The 23,177-nt window shown below is 41.2% G+C and overlaps 1 protein-coding gene across 1 annotated transcript; it reads left to right on the top strand.

The window, feature by feature from the left end:
- Nucleotides 1-1,091: 1,091 nt before the first annotated feature.
- On the top strand, nt 1,092-22,007 carry STAT1 (signal transducer and activator of transcription 1, 91kDa). Its single transcript, XM_009073010.1, has 21 exons — nt 1,092-1,219; nt 1,893-2,037; nt 3,285-3,383; nt 5,329-5,424; nt 6,146-6,224; nt 7,322-7,413; nt 8,062-8,213; nt 8,478-8,636; nt 9,978-10,070; nt 10,512-10,571; nt 11,585-11,614; nt 11,703-11,796; nt 12,665-12,706; nt 13,180-13,263; nt 13,775-13,873; nt 14,365-14,500; nt 16,258-16,313; nt 17,436-17,530; nt 19,784-19,931; nt 21,203-21,386; nt 21,928-22,007. The coding sequence occupies exons 1-21, from the start codon at nt 1,092-1,094 to the stop codon at nt 22,005-22,007; spliced, it is 2,151 nt and encodes a 716-aa protein (XP_009071258.1).
- Nucleotides 22,008-23,177: the final 1,170 nt, after the last annotated feature.

Consider the following 23,177-nt stretch of genomic DNA (forward strand, 5'->3'; position numbering starts at 1 on the left):
GAACTGGCATGCAAGTACTGAAGGATTTGGCAGGAAGGCACATGTAACATAGTCTGTCACCCTGATGCTGCCCTGTTCTTTAAAAAGGGTGATAGGAGCTATCCAGAGTTCGTGTATGTGGGTGAACTTGCATCTCTCCACCCGTGTTCTCAGCCTGTACCATTCCTTGGAGATATCTTTATGTGCCATTTCTATTACAAGATGCCTAGTGAGAAAAGTAACTTGTAGAGACCATACACTACAACACAAAGCCACTCTGTCACACAAGTGTTATGACAAAAAAGCCATGCTATACAATATTAGTTCACAAGCCCGGAAGAAGTTGTGTTGCATTTTAATGCCTAGGATCCAAACTTTTTACAGCTGAAAATGCAATACTTTTGCTTGTTGGAAACATTTTCCTTCCTACTCCTCTGTCATGGTTTAACCCCACCCAGAAACGAAGCACCACACAGCCACTCACTCACTTCCACCCAGTGTGGTGAGATGGGGAGAGAACAGGAAGGGTAAAAGTGAGATATCTCCTGGGTTGAGATACAGACAGTTTAGCAGGTAAAGCAAAAGCTGCTTGCATGCAATAAAGCAAAACAAGGAATTAATTCACTGCTTCCCATGGGCAGGCAGGTGTTCAGCCATCCCAGGACAGCTAAGCCAAGTACATAACAGTGATTTGGGAAGACAAATGCGATCACACAAAATGTCCTCCCCTTCCTCCTCCATCCCACAGCTTTATCTGCTGAGCATGATGTCAGCTGGGGTCAGCTGTCCTGGCTGTGTCTCCTCCCAATTTCTTGTGCACCCACCGCCTCATTGCTGGTTGGGATGGTGTGAGGAGCAGAACAGGCAATGACTCTGTAAGCGCTGCTCAGTAGTAACAAACCCACCCCTGTATTAGCCACACTGTTTCCAGCACAGATCCAGAGCATGTCCCCACACTAGCTACTGTGAAGAAAACTAACTTCATCGCAGCAAACATCAGCGCATCCTCCAATTTGTCAATGTTCATGAAAACTTTGCATGAGTTATTTTTCACCACTTCAGTCCAAATACTGGTTAAACATTTGTAGTGCTTCCCCTTCTGCCTCCTCAGGATGACTCAGTGGTTTCAGCTACAGCAACTTGATTCCAAGTTTTTGGAGCAAGTTCACCAGCTATACGATGACAGCTTTCCTATGGAGATCAGACAGTACCTGGCACAGTGGCTGGAAAAGCAGGATTGGTAAGCATAAAAATTAGCCTTTGGGTTGTGTGATGAAGAATGTCATACATGACATGTCAGATGTCATACATGCAGTTACGGGCAGCAGCAGAATACTGGAGAAGCAAGCTGCTAGATGAACTTTGCTGGTAGGATGCTTCAGTAACTGTGTGGGTGCTATAGCATGTGTTCCTGCCCCTCTTCAGGGCTTTCTAGAGGGGCCTGACACATGAAGTAACAAGTGTCCTAGCTTGTACTCTCAGTTGGTCTACAACTAGAGCAGCTGTTTTAAGACTGATCAGTTACTACCTTGGTAGCTCAGTCTCATGGTGTTCAAAGACTGAACTTCTGCCAAAATTTCTGTGGAGTGTCTTCTGTTTGAAGAGTGGTACAACATGCAAATTAATCAGGTTCACTTTTAGGTTCCTGTGTGGAATGAGTGTGGAATATGTGTGGAATGAGTAAATGATTCTGCACAGAATGTAGCATTAATAGTACAGAGAAAAACAACATTTCAGTATCAAAGAAAGTAAAGTCAAAGTTAAGAGAATGAAACTGGCTTACGTTTGAAGGTAATTCTTACTGATTGCATATTCTGCAACTGGAGTTGGGGATTAAAAATATATTATGCCTGCATTTCTTGGATGCTGTACTGGAAATGTATTTGACACAAGCATGCTTTACATTATTCTAGGGATTATGCAGCCAGCAATGTATCTTTTGCAACATTGTTATTCCACGAGCTGCTGTCACAGCTTGATGATCAATTTAGTAGATTCTTGGTAGAGAACAACTTCTTGCTGCAACACAACATAAGGAAAAGCAAACGTAATCTTCAGGTATGTCTGAGTTCTATACCTACACAGTTGCTTGAATTGCTTCAGTAGGGCAAAATGGATGCCTCTATGCAAACTACCCTGCCATGAGGCATTTTTACAGAAAATGCATGAGAATACTAATTTAAAAGCCAGAATCCAAATGTTGCTCCGTTTTTGTTCTAATTGGCTAAAGTAAGAAATCAATTTTGTTACTGGTACAAGTAGTTTCTGAGAACTCTAGGAAAGAGGAAAGTTGTAGTTTGCAATGTGTTTACTGTATGTATTTGAAGCACTTACTCATCTGTAGTTTCACTTACCCTGCCCCTTCCTTATCCAGTTACCTCAGTGTCCTAATAAGCTTCTGATGTGATGAAACACAGGGAAAGAAATCCTTCCTGTGTAACTGCAGGACTGTAGTTAATAATAGCAAAGGACTTGTCCTTAGGCAGCACTCTGCATTGTACTGTACTGACAAAGAAAAGGGCCAGTGCTGTTGCTAGTGAGTGGCAGTGCAGAACATATCTTTAGTGGACTTATTACTTTCATTAGTCAGTCCTCCCTTTAGGGCTCTATGTCAGAGGGTATTCCATAGAGTCACCTTCACCACAGTCTATTTCCAACACACTGAGCTTCTCCTCACCACGAGTCAGTGACCTGGGGACTGTTTTCTGAGGCGATGCGAACATGACCAGGCTGTACTTATCCAATAATAACTATAGATCAGCAATGAAAGATCAGTCAAGAAGGCTGGTAGCTGGTATAGCTCAACAACTCCCCTCCAGCACCATCCTGAGCAGAGCAGGGCAGTACTCAGTCCACAGCATGTTTCAACTTTGTATGCATGTAAAACAGTAAGGTTGAATTTGTATCCAGACTTAACTGTGTGTTCATAAACGGCCGCTAACATACCTTCTTTACGTCACTGAGCAAGAGCTGTACCTGCCAGACTAGACCAGCTGCCCTTCAAAACCATATGTGACAGATGTGGCAAGGTGGCTTTCAAGAGATGAGCTCTCTCTAGGACTGTAGGGTAGTATCTTGCTTCCCCCAGTAACGTCTGAGACCCTTCTCTATTATTTTGTGACAGTCCTGTCTCTTAGAAACTCACTCTTGGAGGTGGCTGTCACACCCTGTAGTCTTGGAGCAGGCTGTGGCCAGTGTGTGCCCTCACATACAGTTGCTCGGTAATCATTTTGCCAATCTGAAGGTTACCGAAGGACAAGAAATGAATTGTATGAACTTTAACAATAGACTGTCTCTAATGCCAGGATAACTTCCAAGAAGACCCAGTACAAATGGCAATGATCATCCACACCTGCCTGAAAGAAGAGAGGAAAATACTGAGCAGTGCCCAGTTGTCAAATAAGGTAACACTCTTGGAATTCTACTGCAGTTGTATCTACCCTTTCCTATTATTTGGGACGAGGGAGTAGATGAAGACTGAAAGGGGAAAGAGGCTCTCTGCCCAATAATATATTTCTTAAAGACAGAAGAGTGAGCACTGATATGTACTAGCTGGACAGCATGGCTTGATTCTTCTGTATGAAGCATTTGGATGGGAATTGGCCAAGAAATAATTTTTATTCCTTAAGTGAGGTAAAAGCTATTCTGTTTTTTTAATGCTTGTGTTGAATAGTCTGATGGGCTCACTGGATTTTAGTTCAATAATTAGTGCTGGCCTTATTTTTCCAGTAGGATTTTAGCTTCTGTTTTTTCTGCATCTTACTCCTGAATTTACTTTGTATTAAGAAGCTGAGCCTTAGTGCTTCTCTTTGGGAAAAATAATGCATCATTCTCCTTCCTGGCCATCTCCAAGTATTTCTTTCTATTTTTGGTTGTGATGTTGGTTGATTTTTTTTTTTTAAAATGAAGCCCATTTCTTTCTTCTGAATCATAGGTAAAACCATATTCTCCATCCTCATCTCTTCTCCAACTTCTCATATTTTTATTTTTATCTTTGCAAGAACTGTTTGGCAATAAAAATTCTGCAGTTGGGAAGAGCATGCCAAGTATATAGATAGATGTAATCCACTTATGTAGAAATAAAGTGATGACTGACCAAGCACATTAGTGTTCTGATACTGAAATACTTCAGTTTATTGCAAGTTTTTGAATGTGTGTTGATAGTGTGGGAAGAGCTCTTGGGCATGGGATTTCAACATGCAACAGTGTCCAAAGCAGCTGCTCTGCAAATGTGGCTCTGACAGAGCCCTTGTAGCTGCAGCACAGCTGTTCAGTTCTGGCACAGGAAATGAAGCACTTGCAGTATGCAATAAGTTTGGGTCATCAGAAAGGGAAATGGAATCATAGAATGGTTTGGGTTGAAAGGGACCTTAAAGATCATCTAGCTCCAACTCCCCTGCCGTGGGCAGGGACACCTTCCACTAGACCAGATTGCTCAAAGTCCCATCCAACTTGGCCATCACTTCTATCACTGCTAACTGTTGATGTGAGGTACACCACCATGTCCTACCTCTGCTTGCTTAACTATTCTCATTTCCAAAAGCTGAGAAGATAAAACACAGAACAAGCAAAATAATAGGCATCATAAAAACCGAAGGAGAATCCCAAATGAGTATGCTAATAATAGCCTGACTTAAATCTGTGATGGGGCCCCTTTGGCAGTTTACCAGAATAAATACTTTAGATGACCTGAGCATAAGGTGAGGCGTTCATCAGAGCAGCAATGCATAGCTGTCTGTCCTGCATTGTTAGAAACAGCAAGTTTCTAACACCAGTAGTACTGTTAGTGAAAAATCCTGTCTTTCACATTACTGCAATTCTGAGTGATGTCATGCAATAAACTTCCTGAATGATACTGAGGGCAGCCTTCAAAGAAACTGTACAGAGGCATAGAGTGTGCTTGAATACCCTGTAGGAAAGCAGTTGCATACCAAGTTACCCCATTTGCCTGTACACAGACCTATCTTGGCTCATTTCTCCCCGTATCCTGTATGGATGAATCTAACACTGCATGTAGATGTCATCCAGCCTTCAAAGATGGTTGTTTTCTTAAAATACGTTTAGGAGACACACAAAGATAAGCAAAAAAAAAAGGAATGGATTTGTGCAGAGAAAAAACAGATATTGCTGTGATGAAAGAACTGCAGCATTGCCACACAAGAGGCATTTTTAATCCTCCCTTGTTTCTTGCAAATTCACCTGAACTTGACCTTAGTATGACTCATCAGAACAAGCCATGCTTCCTTCGGGTTGTTTGTCCACAAAAGCCACTAACATTAATGAAAAAAATATTTGCCATCATGGATCACTCTGGTTTGACTTCTGTTGTTCTTCTGTTTCTTCCCTCAGATGGAAGTGGGAGGTGTACAGAACACTATGACTGAGATGCTGGACAAACAGAAGGAGTTTGATGCCAAAGTTAAAGCTGTTAAAAACAGTGTTATAGTAAGTCTACTATAACTTTTCAAAGTAGCATTTGTTGATTCACAGATGCTGAAAAGCTTTCAGGACATAAGACTTGATAAAATGACAAATGAAAACAAGGCAATGGTTTGGTTTTCAGGTCTACAAATTCTCTGCAGATAGATGGTAATTAATTGTTAGTAGCACCATAATACAGATTGGTATTTGACTGGTTTAGCAAGATCAGTTTCTTTGTGTCGAAATTTTAGGAACAAAAACATTTTACCCATCTCAAATACTAGCAACTGAGAAAAAACTCCTGAGAAATCATATACTGATCAATTTTTGTTAACTAGAAGATACATTTTCATTTAGCATACAGATGTTTATTGTCTTAACAAGCACAGTCATAACAGAAAGCTTTTCTCCTAACATTACTTAAGAATTTGGAAGTTCAAAGTGCAGTTTGATATTTTTCCACTGTAGCCTAGGTTCTCCTAAATTCTGTGAACTTTTCTGGCTGCACAACAGGGGCTTTCCCATATTTTATAATTTAACAGATTTTAGTTAGCTGAAAAGAGGGGAGGGAGAGTGACTAGGAGGTGATTAGGTTCAGGGATGTTTCCCGATAGGGAAAGGCATTGCTACAAAACTGGACTTTTTATCTGTAAAGGGCTAGTACCAAGAAGTTCCTAATGATATGTAGTCTTGCATTACTTGAAAATATTGAATAACTGTGGCCACCTTCATTTGTGCTTTGTAGGACGTGGAGCAGGTCATCAAGACATTAGAGGATATGCAAGATGAATATGACTTTAAATATAAAACCTTTCAAAATAGAGGTGAGTAATTTATCAAAGACTAAAGCCTATATAGTTTGTCAGAGTAAACTCTGCTATCATGTCAGGATACTACACCTAATGATATACAGCCAAACTTTCTGGTAATGTCCCTCCTTTATTAATTCTGCTTTATGCTGAAACCTAAATTTCTGAAAATGCATTCTCTGCATCTGTCTTTTGTTACAAATAAGAGAGCTCCTTGTCAACACATTATTCCTTTGTCCTTTGCATCACTTTGCCATTAGAAGTAGTAAGCCCTATAGACTCTGACCTTTCAACCGTACACATAATTAGTTAAGTTTAGACTTCTCTTTACCATCTTGTATTTCACAACTGCCTTCCTGCTTCAGGTTTTATGGCACTTGTGTACTGAAGGCAGCACATGTAGCTGTAGCCCACCCTGGTTTCATTTTACATATTTGTCTCCCTTGTTGACTTCTTTGTGCTAGAAAAGGCTTCAGTGTCCAACACAAATTGGTAGCTGGCTATCCCTCAAGAGTGGGACATATACAGAAGATACTAAGGGAAGCACTGAGCCACGATCTTACTCTTCATACTTGGGGCAGGTAGTGCTTCCATGAGGCAAATGGGAGCCCCTAACTTGAGGTCAGTAGGCAGCAGAGGTAGAAGCTAGGGCAGTTGCATAGGCTCTCTCAACCTGGGCTACCCTCAGGAGTCTGTAAACATCCCCCTTTGAAATAACAGTTAACTTCTGTTGCCAGGTTAAGTAATATGAATGATTCATGTCTGAAGTCAGAGTGAGAACAAATTGCTCAGTATGAATCTTCACACAGTATAATCATTACTTTAAATCAGGTTCTTGCTCTAAAAAGCAAGCAAACTCACAGCTTAATCAATTCACTGGGATAGTGGCTTTTCCTTGCATTAATGCTTTAGGTGTGCACTCTGCCCTTCCAGAAGGGAGAAAGGAGGAATCAGAAAAATCTAGGAGGCAGTGAACATTTCCTTCCTTAAGCTTTAAAGATATACTTCACTTGTCATTAGCCAGACAGGTCTCCTTCTCCCCCCAGCATTTCTCCCACCCATCCTTCACTGTTCTTTCAGCCTCACATTCACAATTTGGACTTATTTTACAGAACATGAATCCAACAGTGTGTCTCACGAGGAATATAAGAAAGAAGAGATAAATCTCAAGATTATGTTGTCATCACTTAAACTCAAGAGACAGGTAGTGCTCAAATTTTCTTTCAGAAGGCAATAGCTTTTCATTTTAAGCACAGTGAATAGATAGAACAAATTATCAGTAGAAAAGTTTTTTTGATATATCAGTTGAACTGTCAGGTAAAACTAAAAGTCCTATCAATAACCATGTTTTTGAGGAAACCCTGACTAAAAATCTAGAATCTCTGTAAGCAATTTTATTTCTCTTGTGGCAACCTTTATCAACTCTGCCATGTAAAGCTAAAAGAAGGAAAAGGTGCCATATCAATAATCATGTTCTTGAGGGAAAATGTTATTAAAAATCTGCAGCTGTATTAAATTGCAGGTGTATCCAAGTTAAATATAGTCTCATTGCAGTGTTCAAATCTACAGCAAGCACTGAGTGAGCACAAATGTAGACTTGGGAGATAAATGGATGCAAGACACCGGCTCTTCAGAATTCAGCAATACTGAATGTGCTTTGTTTCTCCACTTAATCTAGCAAATACTTCAGCTAAAAATAAAAAAGCAGATGTTTTTAGAAAACATCTGTTGACAGAAACTTCTTTGAGGCCTTTGTAGAGTTTTGCAAGACAGATGAACACAGCTAAAGCAGTACTTGGTTTTCTTGTATCAAGTATATTTAATAAAGAGAGTAATTTAATATTGTCTGTAGGAAGTGGTGAACAAGATAGTACAGCTACTGCACAACACAGAGCACACACAGACTGCTCTCATTAATGATGAGCTGGTGGAGTGGAAGCACAGGCAACAGACTGCATGTATTGGTGGCCCACCCAATGCCTGCCTTGACCAGCTGCAGAACTGGTGAGTCTCTAGTCAAGGACTATGTTTGAAACATGTTATGAAGGAACACCAAATCTATGAAATACACTGATTATTTATATGAAGCATTTTCACTCTGTCACAGCATAACTACATTCGATTCATTTTATTACCTTCTCACATTTCCAGTGAGCACGAAGTGTTCTCTGTGCACTGCCTAGTCATCAGGGACAGTCACCTGGCTGATTTCTCTGCATTGTTACCATACAAAAACGTGCTAAAAGTAATAAGATTGTGTAATTGTAGGTTCACCATTATTGCTGAAAGTCTACAGCAAGTTCGTCAGCAGCTCAAAAAGCTCGAGGAACTGGAACAGAAGGTTACCTATGACTCTGATCCCATCACAAAAAACAAACAAGTTCTGCAGGACCGAACACATAGTCTTTTCCAACAACTCATCCAAAGGTAACAGGCCAGAAGGGTCTTTTTTTGATCTGCATGAATAAATAGATGGAGTGTATCTTCCCTACTGTTCTTGCTTGCTAACTTTGCATATTCTGAGGTTTTTCTAAGTTTGTCACAAACATTAAATGTCTGGTTTTGAGATTTACCCTGTCTAGGGTTTCCACAGGTTCAGGCCCACGGAAAGGGTTTCTGATCAGTCATTGTTTAAGTTAGCAGGAGCTTTGCATTGATTACAAAATCAAACTCCTGGTCTGCTAGTCCATGTCTTACTTCAAGCTTCAGCCCTGCCAAGTTTAAGTAAAGGGAGGCAAGAAACAGTCCACATCAAGCTATGCCCAAGATAAATACACGCAAGATTCTCCAACCCTTTGTCTCTGCACACATCCTCTTTGCCTTCAGCACAGAGAGGAAAACCTTACCTCTATACCATCTCTATGATGCAAGTTACTGCAGCTGGTAGTTGCCCCATATAAGAGCGGAGTCCCATTCTGTAAACATATAGCAGACCAAAATGAATGCTTCACAAGACTTGAATTTAGATATGAATTTAGAATTTGAATGCAGATAAGAGCAGGGGCCAAGGTAGAGTAGTGAATACCCTGTTTTGGGAGCTAGAACCCAGGTTTTCAGAGTCCCATTCAGATGCTTTGGTTACAGATATTCAGCTGGAAAACACAGATACTGCTTTTTAGTTAAATGAAGGCAATAAGAAAGAGCTGTAGAAATCCAGCTGCTGTTTACATATCTTTCCTGTGAGTACAGTGTAAGGAAAAGTATCCATGCTACAAGGATTTATATCTACACAGCACAATGCTACACAAGAAGTGCCCAAGATGGCAAACTTAGCGTGTATCAGAATGGATAAGGCTCATATATTTGCTTCCTGGGGTTAGCTAGCCTTCATCAAATCCCCAGCTGGTATATCTGTCTCATGGGCACATGTTACATAGCACTGTCACCATAAGAATTCAGCCAGCTCTGGGAATGGCAAGCAAAGCAACACTCCTCACTTGGACTATGCTAATTACATCACAGTGTTTCCTTCCTGTTTGATTTCAGGGAAGTTTGGTGTAGCAATATCCCTACTCAAACCATCTGTGTATTTAAGAAAAGCCAACCCTTATGAAATCACTTCATACTTGCAGTGTTTCTAGCCTCATTGAAACAATTGAAAGAAACCAAGACAGACACCTCTGTAGATTGAAACTGAATTCATGAAGTGTATGATAAAAAAAAAAGTGGTAAATCAATGTTCTTTTAAAGTTTTCTTTTAATGTAATTTCTTACTCCTTAAGGACAACGTTGATAAGTCAAAGTGCCTTTAATCTGTTCTTCCTATAGCTCATTTGTGGTAGAGAGGCAGCCTTGCATGCCAACACATCCTCAGAGGCCACTAGTCCTGAAGACAGGAGTACAGTTCACTGTAAAGCTGAGGTATGTGTTCCCCTTCCCTGTTCCTGTTTTGTGGTAAGGCTTTCGTGTCATTGGCTTCCTACAGCCAAGAGGATTGCACAGCCTGCACTGCAGCCTGAGTGCAAAGGTGAGGAGGAGGAGAGTGCCATGTGCAGGGGCATTTCATCTAGCAGAGCTTAACTGATATTCAGCTTTGACCCTTTACCAGAAGTGGGGCGTACTGAGTGTGAAAGAAGCACAAGCAACCAGCAGAAGACACATGCAGACCACTTTGTCATGCAAAGAGTAACTCATTTTCCCATTTAGTTTCATCTCTAAATGCTGTCTTGTATGGAGCATGCTTGAAGCTTGTATCTAGCCTTGAGTGTGCTGTTTAAACATCTGTGATAAACAGTGTGATAGAAGAGAACCCTTCTTTTCTAATTGCTGACTTTTAAAAAAAATGTATATTTCTCTTTCTAGATTGCTGGTGAAATTGCAGGAATTGAACTACAACTTGAAAGTGAAAGCTTTATTTGATAAGTATGTTGCATTTTTTTAATCTCTCTGTACAATCCCCATGTTTAGAAACCAAAGGGCAGTCCTAGTTTAAGTATGGAGTAGGCCAGGAGTAGGCCAGGAGCAGGCTGGTTCTCTGTGGCAGCAGGTACATCCTTCCTTTTTTCTTACTCATGCCATTGCTCTAAATCACTCCCTGCCATTAGAGACATGTCACAAACATAGAATTCTGCTCTGTTTCCAGTCATGTCTCCAACATGTCTTGCTTTTTGGGTAGCTTCTATTAAGGAAGCTTCTATTAAGCTGTCCTTGAATTAGAGGTATAAGCAATCTACCTGTAACACAGAACATGTTCTCAATTAGAGAAAAATATTACAGCCATCTAAACAGATTTATACCAATCTTTTGTATTTTTATAAGCAGTTCAGGTGCATTTAGCACTTACTTTAAGGGCATGGAAAGAAACCTAACAGGCTCTCCCAAATAACAGCAGGGACTGTGCTTTTAAGAAAGCAAGTGGTGGTTTGTCTTCCCATTTGAGTAATTTTGTTCACTTGAAATGGGTCTGGAGTCCAGAAACTAGCATGGAATAGGGAAAAGGTATAGAAATTCTCATGTGGATGTGGAAAGTGAGGCTGTGAGAAGTGCAGCAGATAGAATATAAGTCGGTAAAATCCTGAGTGGTGGGAAAACCAATTCAAGTGATGTTGCAATTCAGTCAATGAGTTGTATGGCTTAAAAGCATATTTAGAGTGACAAGACAATGGGGTTTTTTCCTCAGAATAAGAGTTAAAGTCTCTACAATAAAAGAAAGTGTTTATAAAGCCCTCATAGCAACATGTAAGTCTCAGTAAAAAACAGCCTCTGTAGCAAAATATTTGTCTGCTTGGACCAATTGCCTCCTCTTTTGCACAAAAATTTCACAAAAGAGTTTTACCAGTTCACAGTCAGCTACTAAAACAAATACAATTTCTCTCTCTGTAGCAGAATCTTTAAAAGATTTTTATTTTGTCTTTTTTTTTTTTTTTTCTCGACAGAGATGTAACTGAGAAGAACTCAGTCAAAGGGTATGTGGCATCACAGTTTGGTATGGTAATGTTAGGTTCTTTCCATGATTGCAAAACTTAATTATTTTTCCTCTCTCTAATTGTAAAGGTTCAGGAAATTTAACATTTTGGGAACAAACACAAAAGTAATGAACATGGAAGAATCTACTAATGGAAGTCTAGCAGCAGAATTCAGGCACTTGGTAGGGGATTTGTTTTTCTTTTATTGATACAGCCATTTAATTCTGTGGGTAGAGAGTGTGGTAGAAAGGAAACAAATTGCTTTTGTTATTGAAGTCATTATTTGCTTTTGTCTAAGAGAAAATGTGATTATCTGTCCTTTTTATTTCTTCTTTCCCTTTTGAAATATTTGGCCTATTTCAAGCAAAACGCAATTGCATGTCACTGAAATAGAGACAGAAATGCAAACAAGAGTATTTACTGCCATACAGCTTATGCTGGAGTGGGTTCTTTGGAGGAGGAATTAAAAAGAGCCTAGAAATGCTGGTTTAGGCCTTTCAGAGGCCTGTAGGTAGGGAAGCTTGGAGTAGTTTAAAGAGCTTTGAGTCTGGAAGGTTGCCTAGAAGTAGGCAACTACAATAAAGTCAGAACCTTGAGCAGACTATACAACACTTTTGATCTGCAATTGTGAGATCAGTCACATTGATTCCATCATTACAACAGCAAAGGCAAAATGCAAGTCCAGAACCAGTGAACATGGACATCTCTTGTCATTGTCTGGAACAGACACTGTTTAGAGTTTATCATCTCAAAGAGGAGTGCTTTGATAAACCAATATTACATCTGATTCTGATTTCACACATGTGTAATGCCACATAAAGGCATTACATCATAACTGCGCAATATATATTTTCACAGATGAATAGTTTATAAAAGAGTAGTAGTTACCTACAGTTTAATCCTTTGGCTTCCACAGCTTAGAACCAAATAGAATCAGTGCAGCAAGTCTGCATACAATTGAGCAACTAGAGCATGCAAACATTTCTGTCTTCCACCACTTCCATTTGTGGCTGATGTAAATGAGTGACAGTTTTTTTTGTTCATTTGCAGCAACTGAAAGAACAGAAAAATGCAGGAAACAGAACAAATGAGGTAAGCAGCACTAACCTTGTTTGTAAAGGTTTTGCATAATACTAGGAAGGCATTCAGGTATTTAAGACAATGCTCTCTGCTCAGCCCCACGAAGACACACATATGATGACAGATCATAGGAGAGGAGTTCAGTGGTTCTGGAAAATGATCTATGTAGGAGGTGTCTGCAAGTGAGAACTACTGCCAGGATGGCAGTGAAGAGCTCTCACTCACTGGCATCTAGCTTTAACAGGACTTTCTGGCAAGCAAAGTTTTCCCTATGGCTCCTAAATAAAATCCAAAACAAAGGGCCTAGAGAGGCAGTTTTCAGGAAGTCAGCATTGTCATTTGACTTAGACCTGGAAGCTGTTACTGAGGTCTAGAGCAGGTAACCTTGGGCAAAAAAAAGGGTTTTCCCTGTGCTGAAACCCCATTACCTTCCAGCTAGGAATTTTCAGTCCCGCAAATGTTTTCTTTTAATGTTTTGTTTAAAGGGTCCTCTCATTGTAACAGAAGAGCTTCACTCCCTGAGTTTTGAGACACAGCTGTGTCAGCCTGGCTTGGTAATAGACCTAGAGGTATGTATTAAATGAAACAGGTGGACTTAAATTCCTGTATGTCATGCTGACGGTCTAAATAATTTTTTAAGTACTTTCAAGCACTTTCAGTCATTTCAAAATATGTGTTGACACTTTGCGACACATCTCTATAGACACGAGAATGCTCTCGGATCTCTGGGCAAATGAGTAGATGTGCTTTGCAAAGTGTCTGATAACCAACCCTGTGGTTTAAGCCCTCTAGGTGTCCGTTTCCATTTGTTTCAGGAGAAATATGCTATCAAGTCTGCTGTTACCATCAGGGCTGTCGTAACTGACACTAAGTCAAAGTCTTTATTAGACAAAAATCACTCTAGTCTTTCTAGTACTTCATCATAGTGATGTTTTCTCCCCTACGTACAAACTTTGAGTGGAAAAGTTAAGACCACGCAAGCAGGGAATTAAAATGGAAATGGGTGTGTGGGTAGTCTCAAGAAGGATTGCAGCATCAGTACAGGGTAGCCTGACATGTTTCCTTTTGTGCCCCTTTCAGACCACATCCCTTCCCATTGTTGTGATCTCAAACGTGAGCCAGCTTCCCAGTGGATGGGCTTCTATCCTATGGTTCAACATGCTGTCTACTGATCCCAAGGTATTTTCAGGATAAACAAAGTTATATCAAGTACTGTGTGTGATTTTGAGGCATTGTCTGTATACAAGGCTGCTGCATTTTTTTCCCTGGAGGTAGCTCTTAATGGATTTCAGGTGTAGAGAGAGGCACAGTGCCTTACTTCCTTATCCTAAACAGAGCAACGTTTGAAACCACATAAGGGTAGTATACATTATATTCAGTATATACACTACATTGTGAAGAGCCAAATAAACATTCAAGAACTCAAATACAGTGCACTTGAGTAATCCAGCAGTTCTACCCACTGGGAGAAGATGTGTCCAAAGGAGAGCCCCAGGGGTTGCTTTTCCTGGTGAAGAGTGCCTGTCAGAAGTGGTCTTGCAGAGTTGTCCCAGGCTGACATCTGTTCTCAAATCTGTATTTTGTTTTGGCAATACACTCCTCTAAATTCAGGTGTCATTCCAAAATTAATGTTTATTAACTGTAGGTTGTATTTTTCCCTTCCATTCTAGAACTTGTCCTTCTTTCTGAATCCACCTTGTGCCAAGTGGTCTAAACTTTCTGAAGTTCTGAGCTGGCAGTTTTCTTCCATAACAAAGAGAGGACTTAATGCAGATCAGCTGAGCATGCTGGGAGAGAAGCTACTTGGTATGGTCTGTTTTCATCACAGATGTCCTGTTCGATCTGAAGCTAATTCTACATCTCTTCTGCAATCCATTTTCAGTTTTCATTTCCTCTCACATCTTTTCCTCTCATCACTTTGTATCAATGAAGCATTTTCCACTTTTTCAACATGGTAGAATTTGTAAATGAGATCAGGTCAGGAAGAAAAAAAATCTGCTGTTCTGACATAAACATTTTATGCATTAGAGCAATACAGATTGAGACTACTGCTGGCCTTTGAAGCAGCACACGTTTAGTCTCTAAAGTGGCTGTTTCTTGGCATTTTTTTTGTTTTGTTTTTAAATCCACCTTCATTCATTTTAGTTTCATGCATACCCCCAGCTACAGTGGGTGTTTATCTGCATAAACACAGTTGCAATATCAAAGTGCAAACACTATGAAACTGTTAAAGGATATCAAATTGAATATCTCCCAGGCAAGAGTCCTTAGTAAGGGCTTAATCAGACATGAGTATTGTTTCCAAAATCCTGGTCATTACTGACTTTGCATAGTAGACTATAAAGAAAAATACTGTTGATTCAGTATATTCCACCAACCTTAAGTTTCAGGAAGCATTTCTGTTTAAAGGGATTTGACATTATTGGGTGGCAAGTACAGCGTTCCAGTCTGCAATTCTCTTCCTCTAATTTCCCCAGAACATAAGTTCTAACAAAAAGCTGCTCATTTAGTAGATATTTTTTAGTTTCATTGTCCATCACAAAGACAAAGAGACCAGTGACAAATTTCTGTGGTCAACTTCCATTTCAGAACTACAGAGATTTTGTCAAGCTCTGGTAACAGTAGGGATGCTACTTTAAATCTTCTCTCTATAGATAAAAATATCACACTGCTGAAAAAATCCTGGTAATTGAACACGATATATTGAGGATTCCTTAGTGTAAGGAGACACAGAAATAACAGGATGCCAGGGTACCAGTTGCCCACTGTTTTGCAATGTGAAAGTTGACAGAATTTTGATCTCTTAACGCTAGCAACATCAGAAACAAGCTCCCTAACCCAGTTTATTTTTAGAGAGATGACAGGGAAAAGCATATTTCTGACTTCATTGAAAGCCATAGCATGATCTTTAATGGAAGGAATTTGGCTCCAAATACAGTCGGGGTCTGTGAAGCTCCAGCTACTGTAGTCACAGCATAGGATTTTTCTCTGTGGTTTGGATGTGGTTATGAAACTCTGTTGACATAAAAAGAGGTGAGAGAAATGATTGCAACAGGAATGAGAGGAGTCTGTGGTTGGAGTGGACCTAGGAGTCAAGAGTTTCTGGGGCAAAAGCCTACAAGTCACCAGAATGAAGACAGGACAGTGCTTAATCTCAGAAAGACACAGTAGGATCTGCTGAGCTCCTACAGAAGAGCTTATGGACTGCAGTCTTCTTGTTTTGCTGCAAAGAGCTGTGCAAGACTTCAGTCTCCTTCCTGGAAGCATTTTGAAACTGGCAAGTGTTAGGTGTAGTACAGCATAGAAGATGTCAGAATGAATTGATTCCCATTACCCAAGGTCTGCTTAAATACATTTGGTTATCATAAACCTTCCCCGGAAGTGAACTTTGCAAGCTCCCACTGTGCTAGCCATAAAATCGCAGTAGCCTTCCCTTTCTTTTCTTTCATAGTCCAACAGCTGAGTTGTAAAAAAGCACTCAGAACTTAGTGCTATACTTCCAGTACTTTTAGCTTTACTAAGCAATTTTCAGAGCATGACTGAAGTCAGTTTATTTTGTTCAGGGCCAGCAAGTGGAGGATCTCATGATGGCCTTATTCCTTGGACAAGATTCTGCAAGGTATGAAAACAGTTTAAAAATCGAGGTGGAAGAGAGAGCTCATCTTAGTTTGTTGTGAGTTTTGTTTGGGCTTTGTTTGTTCGTTTTCCCCCCCAGGGTGCTTTCTTTTTCAGTAGCATACCCTGATTATTCTAGAGATTACGTGGTCATGGGAGGGTTTGGTGGTGAGGTTAAAGTAGCAGCATAAGGAGGAAAAAGAGCTTGCAATAGCAAGGAATGGATGATTTTGAGATTGCTTTTGATCAATGTAAACTCTTCAGAACAGAAGGGATCTTTCAAAGATCTTCATTGTTACCAATGCAGTTGCTATTAATAGAATAGTTCTCCATTTTGACTATTACAGAAAATGTAAACAAAAAACCAGCAAGATGAACAGTTCTTCTGTATCATAGTGAATGACATTTTCCAGACCAGGGGCAACTGGATTAGGGTGAGGATTAGCACAGGATGGGCAAGAGGGTCAGTATGATGACAGAAAGACACATCATGAGATTTCATAACCCTCGGTGCAGCAAGACCTTCACATTTTCTTTGGCTTTAGACCCTAAACAGGTATAGATAAGCAGGAGATTACAGCAGGCAGGAGCAGGCTCTGGAGGAAGAGCAAAGCTCTGGTGACCTACAGGCACTCAAATTCATTAATATGGATGTCTCATGAGATAGTAAGATCCACGTCTGCAGAGAACATGTCTCTAAGCTATTCTGCTAGCCAGCCTGGTTGAAAACCCCCTGGGATGGGTTTGGATGTCCAAGAACTCCAATAAGGACAGTGGCCAGACAGGAACCAGAGCCTTTTATCTGCTCTTAGACCAGTGTTGTTGCGCGCAATCATGTGTTTGTGGGTGCTGTAGGCTCAGACAGGCATTTCTCCTGCACTGCCTTTTGCTTTAAGATTCAGTACATGCTTCATTCCCAGTAGTTTCTGTCCTTCTGGCATGGAGAAACAGAAAGGGAAAAAAAGTCATATGAGAATATGGGGAGGGTAGAAAAGAAGAGGAAGAAAAATGCAAGAACAAGTATATACTGGCATGATCAAGACCTTGCTTTCCTCTCTGCCTAACAAAACTCATGTCTCATTGTCCCTGTGTCATCCCCTCCGTCTCTCCATATTCTGAATTTCAGGAAAATATAAATGATAAAAATTTCCCCTTTTGGCTGTGGATTGAGGGAATCCTGGAACTTATTAAGAAACACCTCTTGTGTCTCTGGAATGACGGGTAAGACCTGAGTAAAGTTAAAGATGCAGTCACTGCCTGAGACCTCTCATTTAGGCTAGCAGTTGCATCTTCGGGTTGTGAGGTTGTTTGTGCAGATACTTTGGATCCAATAAATTTGAACAGGCAAGTAGAAAACTCTGAGGCAGATGAATTCTACTAGTGAGGAAGCCTTTGAGGCAACTGCTAACAGGAAAAGCAGATGACCAAGTTGGCCCATTTAAGTCACAGAGCTCTTTGAAACTTGTGTTTTAAAAATTCATTTTAAATGTGTGTTTAAGATAGCATAAAATGGCAATAACATATCCCTAACAATTTCTAAAGACAGCTTGCCCTAGCAGCCACATAAAGAGAATAGCAAAACCAATGAAAATCTTGTGCACATTCATGAATGTTATATTTTCTTTTGGTTTGGCTCTGCTACCACTGTAAATCAGCTCTTTCTACACCCTAGGACAGCACCAAATAAAACTGAAGTACAAGTCATGAAGTGATCATCCATCTTAAAATAAACCCCAAGAAACCAACCCCCTGCCCAGGCAAACGTTGTAGTGAGCTGCCTGGAGGTGGCAGCAGCCAAACTCTGAACGCCTGCACTGTCAGCCCAGAACACAGCACTCTTCACTGACTTTTAAGAGTATTACTGACCAGCAAGACTCTGCCAGATGGACACACGGTTCCATTTGCCCTCTAATACTGATTCAGTAAACTTTTGATTCTGGGATTTGCAATTTCAGAAGTAATTGCTGCCTGAACTAGGTTTATCCAAAGTCACAATCCTGTGTTTTAGCTTTAGCCATATTATGAAACCACATCACATAGCACACTCGCAGTAGAGCATCCTAGCATCCCACAAGTTTGCAGGATCAAACATCAGGATTGCTTTGTCTTGCTCCATTCAGCAACAGGCTTCACATTATTACCCCCAGCTCCAGATGAGTTCTGTCAAAGCCCTTTATAGTACAAGCCTTGTTTCACTGCCCAAGACCTACCTGTTTCTTAGCTGAGTGGGCTGCAGTGCAGTGGGAATGTTTGCCACCATTACTGAAGCAGAGTTGCAGTTGTGTCCTGTTTGGTGTCCCACCTCAGGCCAGTGGTGTGCTTACAGGATTGGCTTTGCATATGGCTTTGATACAGTCTTGAGCAGCATCACTCATTGCTTTCAGTGGTAAGAGCAATAGCCCATTTAGGCTTTAACAGAAAGAAGAGGTGCAAGTTAAATCCTGAATGGAACCAAGCCCAGAGATTTAGTGCTATTAGCTTATCCTCTCTCAGCTGGTTTTGTTAGATAGTCACAAATCTTTGTTTCCTAGAAAGGCAAAAAAGGGAAACCAAAGGGAAAAGCCTGTCCAACCACAAAAATACTTAAGGGGGGAAAGAGACAAATCTGTAGTATTTATTAGGATAGAGACTCCCCCTGTATACAAAGGAGTAAGTATTGCAGCCTCAAGAACACTTATCTTTCTTTAACCCTAAAAGTTAATTATTGATGGAGTATTTTGAGGAAGAAGAGGCAGTGAAAAAAATTCTGACCTCTGGGAAAAAAACCCCAAACCAACAACAAAACAACAGACAATCCAAAACTAAACAGTTGGAGTTTGGCTAGGATTATGCCCTAGTACTGGCTTGAATGACTGTTTCACCAGTACCTGTTAAGGTCAATCAGTCTCTTATAATTACCACACTTGGGCTTCTTGCCTACACAATAACATTTGCTGAGCATAGTAAATTTGAGGGGTTGAAGTCACAATCTTAGCAGCTCATCTAGAAGACCTGCACAAAGAACAAAGCAAACCCCACACCTGCAAGAATGCAATCTGGTAGCTAGCAAACTGTATTTCAGCAGCCAAAGAGGAGAGACAACTGTTCCTTAATATAGTTTGGAATTTAAACCTGCTAGCTGGGATTTGACTGCATTACACACATACAACTTCACTTCTGCTCCCACAACCCAGCTTTGACAGCAAAAAGGACAATCTGTTTTACTGCAAGCTCAAAAAATTGTTTGTATAAGCCACCAGGCCAAAGTGAGAGTGCTGAGGAAAGCTGTGGTGATTCGTGGATTCACCTATGGCTCCATCCTGTCAGTCCTACTGCCAGCTTTCCAGCTGTTCACAGGACAGAGCCTTCTGTGAGGGTTTTACAAGTACTTCAGCTGTTTTAAGTGACGAAAGCATTTTAGTTTTCCTAGCTAGCCCAGCACAACTTGGCTGTTATGTTGAGGAGTAACTCAGCTTTTTCTTTTCAATGTTACAGCTGCATCATGGGTTTCATCAGCAAAGAGCGAGAACGTGCTTTACTGAAGGACCAGAAGCCAGGAACATTTTTATTAAGATTCAGTGAAAGCAGCAGAGAGGGAGCAATCACATTTACTTGGGTAGAGGGATCTCAAAACGGTAAGTCAGTAACAGAGCATCTCTTTGTTGATCTTCTTACACAGAACAAGAAGTCTTTATGCTCTTCTCCTCCACACTGAGAGCCAATACAGCACAGCACACCACCCCAGCAGCCCTCATCTTACAAGCAGCAGGCCACAAGCAGTACCATGCATATGCCACAGTTGGTGTCATTCAAGCCACACAGGGCTGTTCAAGGTTTTAGCTAGGAGGAGTAGTAACACTTTCCAGGTACTGCTTCTAAACTGGAAGTTTGGTAGGAAAACCTGGCCAGATTGCCTCCCCTGCCTCCTTAGGTTCTTTCCTAGCAAGTATCTCCTTCCAAACCCCTATCAACTTTGCTATCAGAGAGTTCTTTCCCAGGAAAAGTTCACCACCATCACATTCATCCCCCTGCTGCTCTCTCCCACTACAACACTCCTCTCTCAAACTGCTTTCTTTAACTTATGGCCCATACTATATTTGTTCCTTCCTTCCCACATTCTCCCTAGGCAAACCACACATCCATTTTATTTTCCAAGCAGTTCTCCTTCCTCCCATTGTCCAGAAGGATCAATGAAGAGCTTGTTTCCTCAGTTAGCTGGACTATTCTCTGATCCTCTCTCAAGGAAGTCTAAAGACTTCACAGCTACAAAAAGACATAACCTCTTCATCCAGTCAGGGTTCTTCCCTTATACTACTCACATCAACCTCACCTGCCAGCATGGTGCAGGTGTTCTGCACCACTTCCCTTGGGTGAGCCCAAGGCCTACAACACCGGGAAGAGAAACTGCTGAATGTATTTCCCTTTGCTGCTTTCATACCTGAGACATCCAAAAGCTAAGCAAAGAAGGGTGATAGTATTTGGAGCATTTGGGGAGGCTTTATCTGTCTCACTTTATGATTCATAAGAGCTCCAAGTAGAGCTAACTTCCTAATAGGCAACAGAGTTTGAATGACATAACTTGGAAGAAGGATGAAAAGGTAGCACAACTTAAATTGTTTAATGCAATACTGCAGTTAATGTCCATGGAGAAGTCACACCAGTCATTCTGAATACATAACACACTAAGAGCCATCACTATGCTATCCCCCCATATGCCTTCCTACCCCACAGAACAAGCATAACCCACAGAATAGGCATTAAATATTCACCTGCAGCACAGTAGGTGTCATCCAGGTAAGGCTTTTGCTCATGTGAGCTCTGGAGTTGTGGAAGCAGCTGCAGCTTGTCTTGACAGTTTTAGAAAGAAACTTTGAAACCACCTTTAAGGGTTGCTTACCTCTCTTCTCTGCAGAGCTCCAGTTCCACTCAGTAGAACCCTACACCAAGAAGGAGCTCTCTGCTGTGACTTTCCCTGATATCATCCGCAACTACAAAGTGATGGCAGCTGAAAACATTCCTGAAAATCCACTGAAATTTCTGTACCCAGACATCCCCAAAGACAATGCCTTTGGCAAATACTACTCCAGGCCTACAGAGGGTGAGTGCTGGAACTGGCTCATACCGAGTAAGCTTGATGGTTGTTCCTGACGTGCTTGGGCACTATAACTTATGCAGCATGGAAAGAAAGGGAGCAGTTGGCCTCAATGTCTTGGCAGCCCTACCTATGCTGAGCTGAAAGGTCAGAACAGGCACCTCAGCTTTATAGCTTAAAAACAGGTCTGTTTTTAAATAGGCACAACATGAGATCTAATCAGTTCAGAAACTGAACACCTGAGTGTTGCTGGCCCTCCAGTTCAGCTTTCATGCGAGCCTGTGAGCTGTTTCAGAGATGTAGATTCCCACTAATAGCCAAAACCATGGCTGGTTATGGGAGGAATTTCCCCCTCCCTGTTTTCTAGAGGGAAAAAGGAAAATCTGACTAAGAAATGGAATAAATTAACCATAGTGCTGTAAAATGCATGACAGAGAGACTTGGCCGTTATCTCAATCATAGACTTTATTTTTGGTATAATATGGCAATGTGAAGTAAACTTGATGAAAAAAACCCCAACACAAGCTTTTTTTTTTCCTCCTTGAAGCACCAGAACCAATGGATGTGGATGGTCCCAAGGGAACTGGTTACATCAAGACTGAGTTAATCTCTGTATCTGAAGTGTAAGTTCCCACAAAAATTCTGGATTTTTAAGAACCAATCATACCTTTTTAGCTGTAGTTCATGTGTCTTCACAGTATTTAAGGTGTGGGTGCCTCTGTCAGAGCTTTCCTCTTTGAGGATCTGATCACACCACATTCATGCATTGCTCTGTTTAAAACACCATTTTTAGGTAAAACCCTTAGAAACTTGCAGGTAATTGTATTGGCAAGTAATTTCTTGAAAAGCAAGTTCTTGTCTTTGTTGGACTTCTTTGATTAGGATGTGCATCCCTGAGTAGCCCCAGTTTTCGTTTAAAGCCGTGCTGGCTTTGCAAAGCCTGGTGTGACCCTTCTGGACATGGAGCCAGACATGTTAGCCCACATGTGCCTCATTCGTTTAGCGAAGGCTTATCCCTGCTCTTCTCCATTAGTCACCCTTCCAGGCTCCAGTCTCCAGAAAATCTGCTCCCCATGTCTCCTGAGGAGTTTGATGAGGTGTCTCGGATGGTGGGCCCAGCAGAGATTGATACTGTGGTATGTATCATGAACCACCTTTTTGCAGGAGGGTTGAGCTGGAATTTGCTGTTACCTCTTTTTCCCCCTTCAGAAGCACCTCAGACACTTAACACAAGTGAACACATCAGAATATGTCCCCTCAGATGCACAGGAAAAGCTGGGGATCGAGTTAGGCTGGGTTTGCCATCAGTTCTTCTTTCCACTTGCACATATAGAGGTGAAGAACAGGAGAGCAAAGCTTCCTGTCTGTACCTTGCAGGTGGAGGGGAGATGGGAGGGGAGGAAGGAGTATTGCTGTAGTCCTTCCTGTGGGGTCTGGGAAGGGGGAGCCCACAGAGCAGGGATGCAGTTTGGAAGTGTTGCCCTGCCAACGCTGGCAAGGCAGTGCCTGTTAACAGAGCAGTGTTGTCCTTGTGGAGTGTGCTTCAGGGAAAAAATGCAAATTAAAGTATGGAGGTCGTGCTCTGTGGTTAGCAAAGACTAGAGCATTGGAGCTTGCCTTGGCTTGTTTAATGGCTGTTTCCTTTTCTACTTACAGATGTGTACACGTATGCCACTCTGAGCTTTGGGTCAGCTTTTTACTGTGTCAATAACATGGCTGATTAGCTTATGCATCCTGCACTGCAGTCAATACCTTGGTGACATGCTTCACTTCAATTCTTTGGGGTCTCAACCTGAA

This window comes from Acanthisitta chloris, unplaced genomic scaffold (genome assembly GCF_000695815.1).
Source record: "Acanthisitta chloris isolate BGI_N310 unplaced genomic scaffold, ASM69581v1 scaffold7734, whole genome shotgun sequence".
Lineage (NCBI taxonomy): Eukaryota > Metazoa > Chordata > Aves > Passeriformes > Acanthisittidae > Acanthisitta > Acanthisitta chloris.

Excerpts from the sequence above, each read along its gene's own strand:
- STAT1 (XM_009073010.1), top strand. The coding sequence starts at position 1,092 with ATGACTCAGTGGTTTCAGCTACAGCAACTTGATTCCAAGTTTTTGGAG. Across the intron at positions 8,637-9,977 it reads TTCCAACAACTCATCCAAAG|CTCATTTGTGGTAGAGAGGC; the intron begins GTAACAGGCCAG and ends TTCTTCCTATAG. Across the intron at positions 13,264-13,774 it reads GCTTGGTAATAGACCTAGAG|ACCACATCCCTTCCCATTGT; the intron begins GTATGTATTAAA and ends TGCCCCTTTCAG.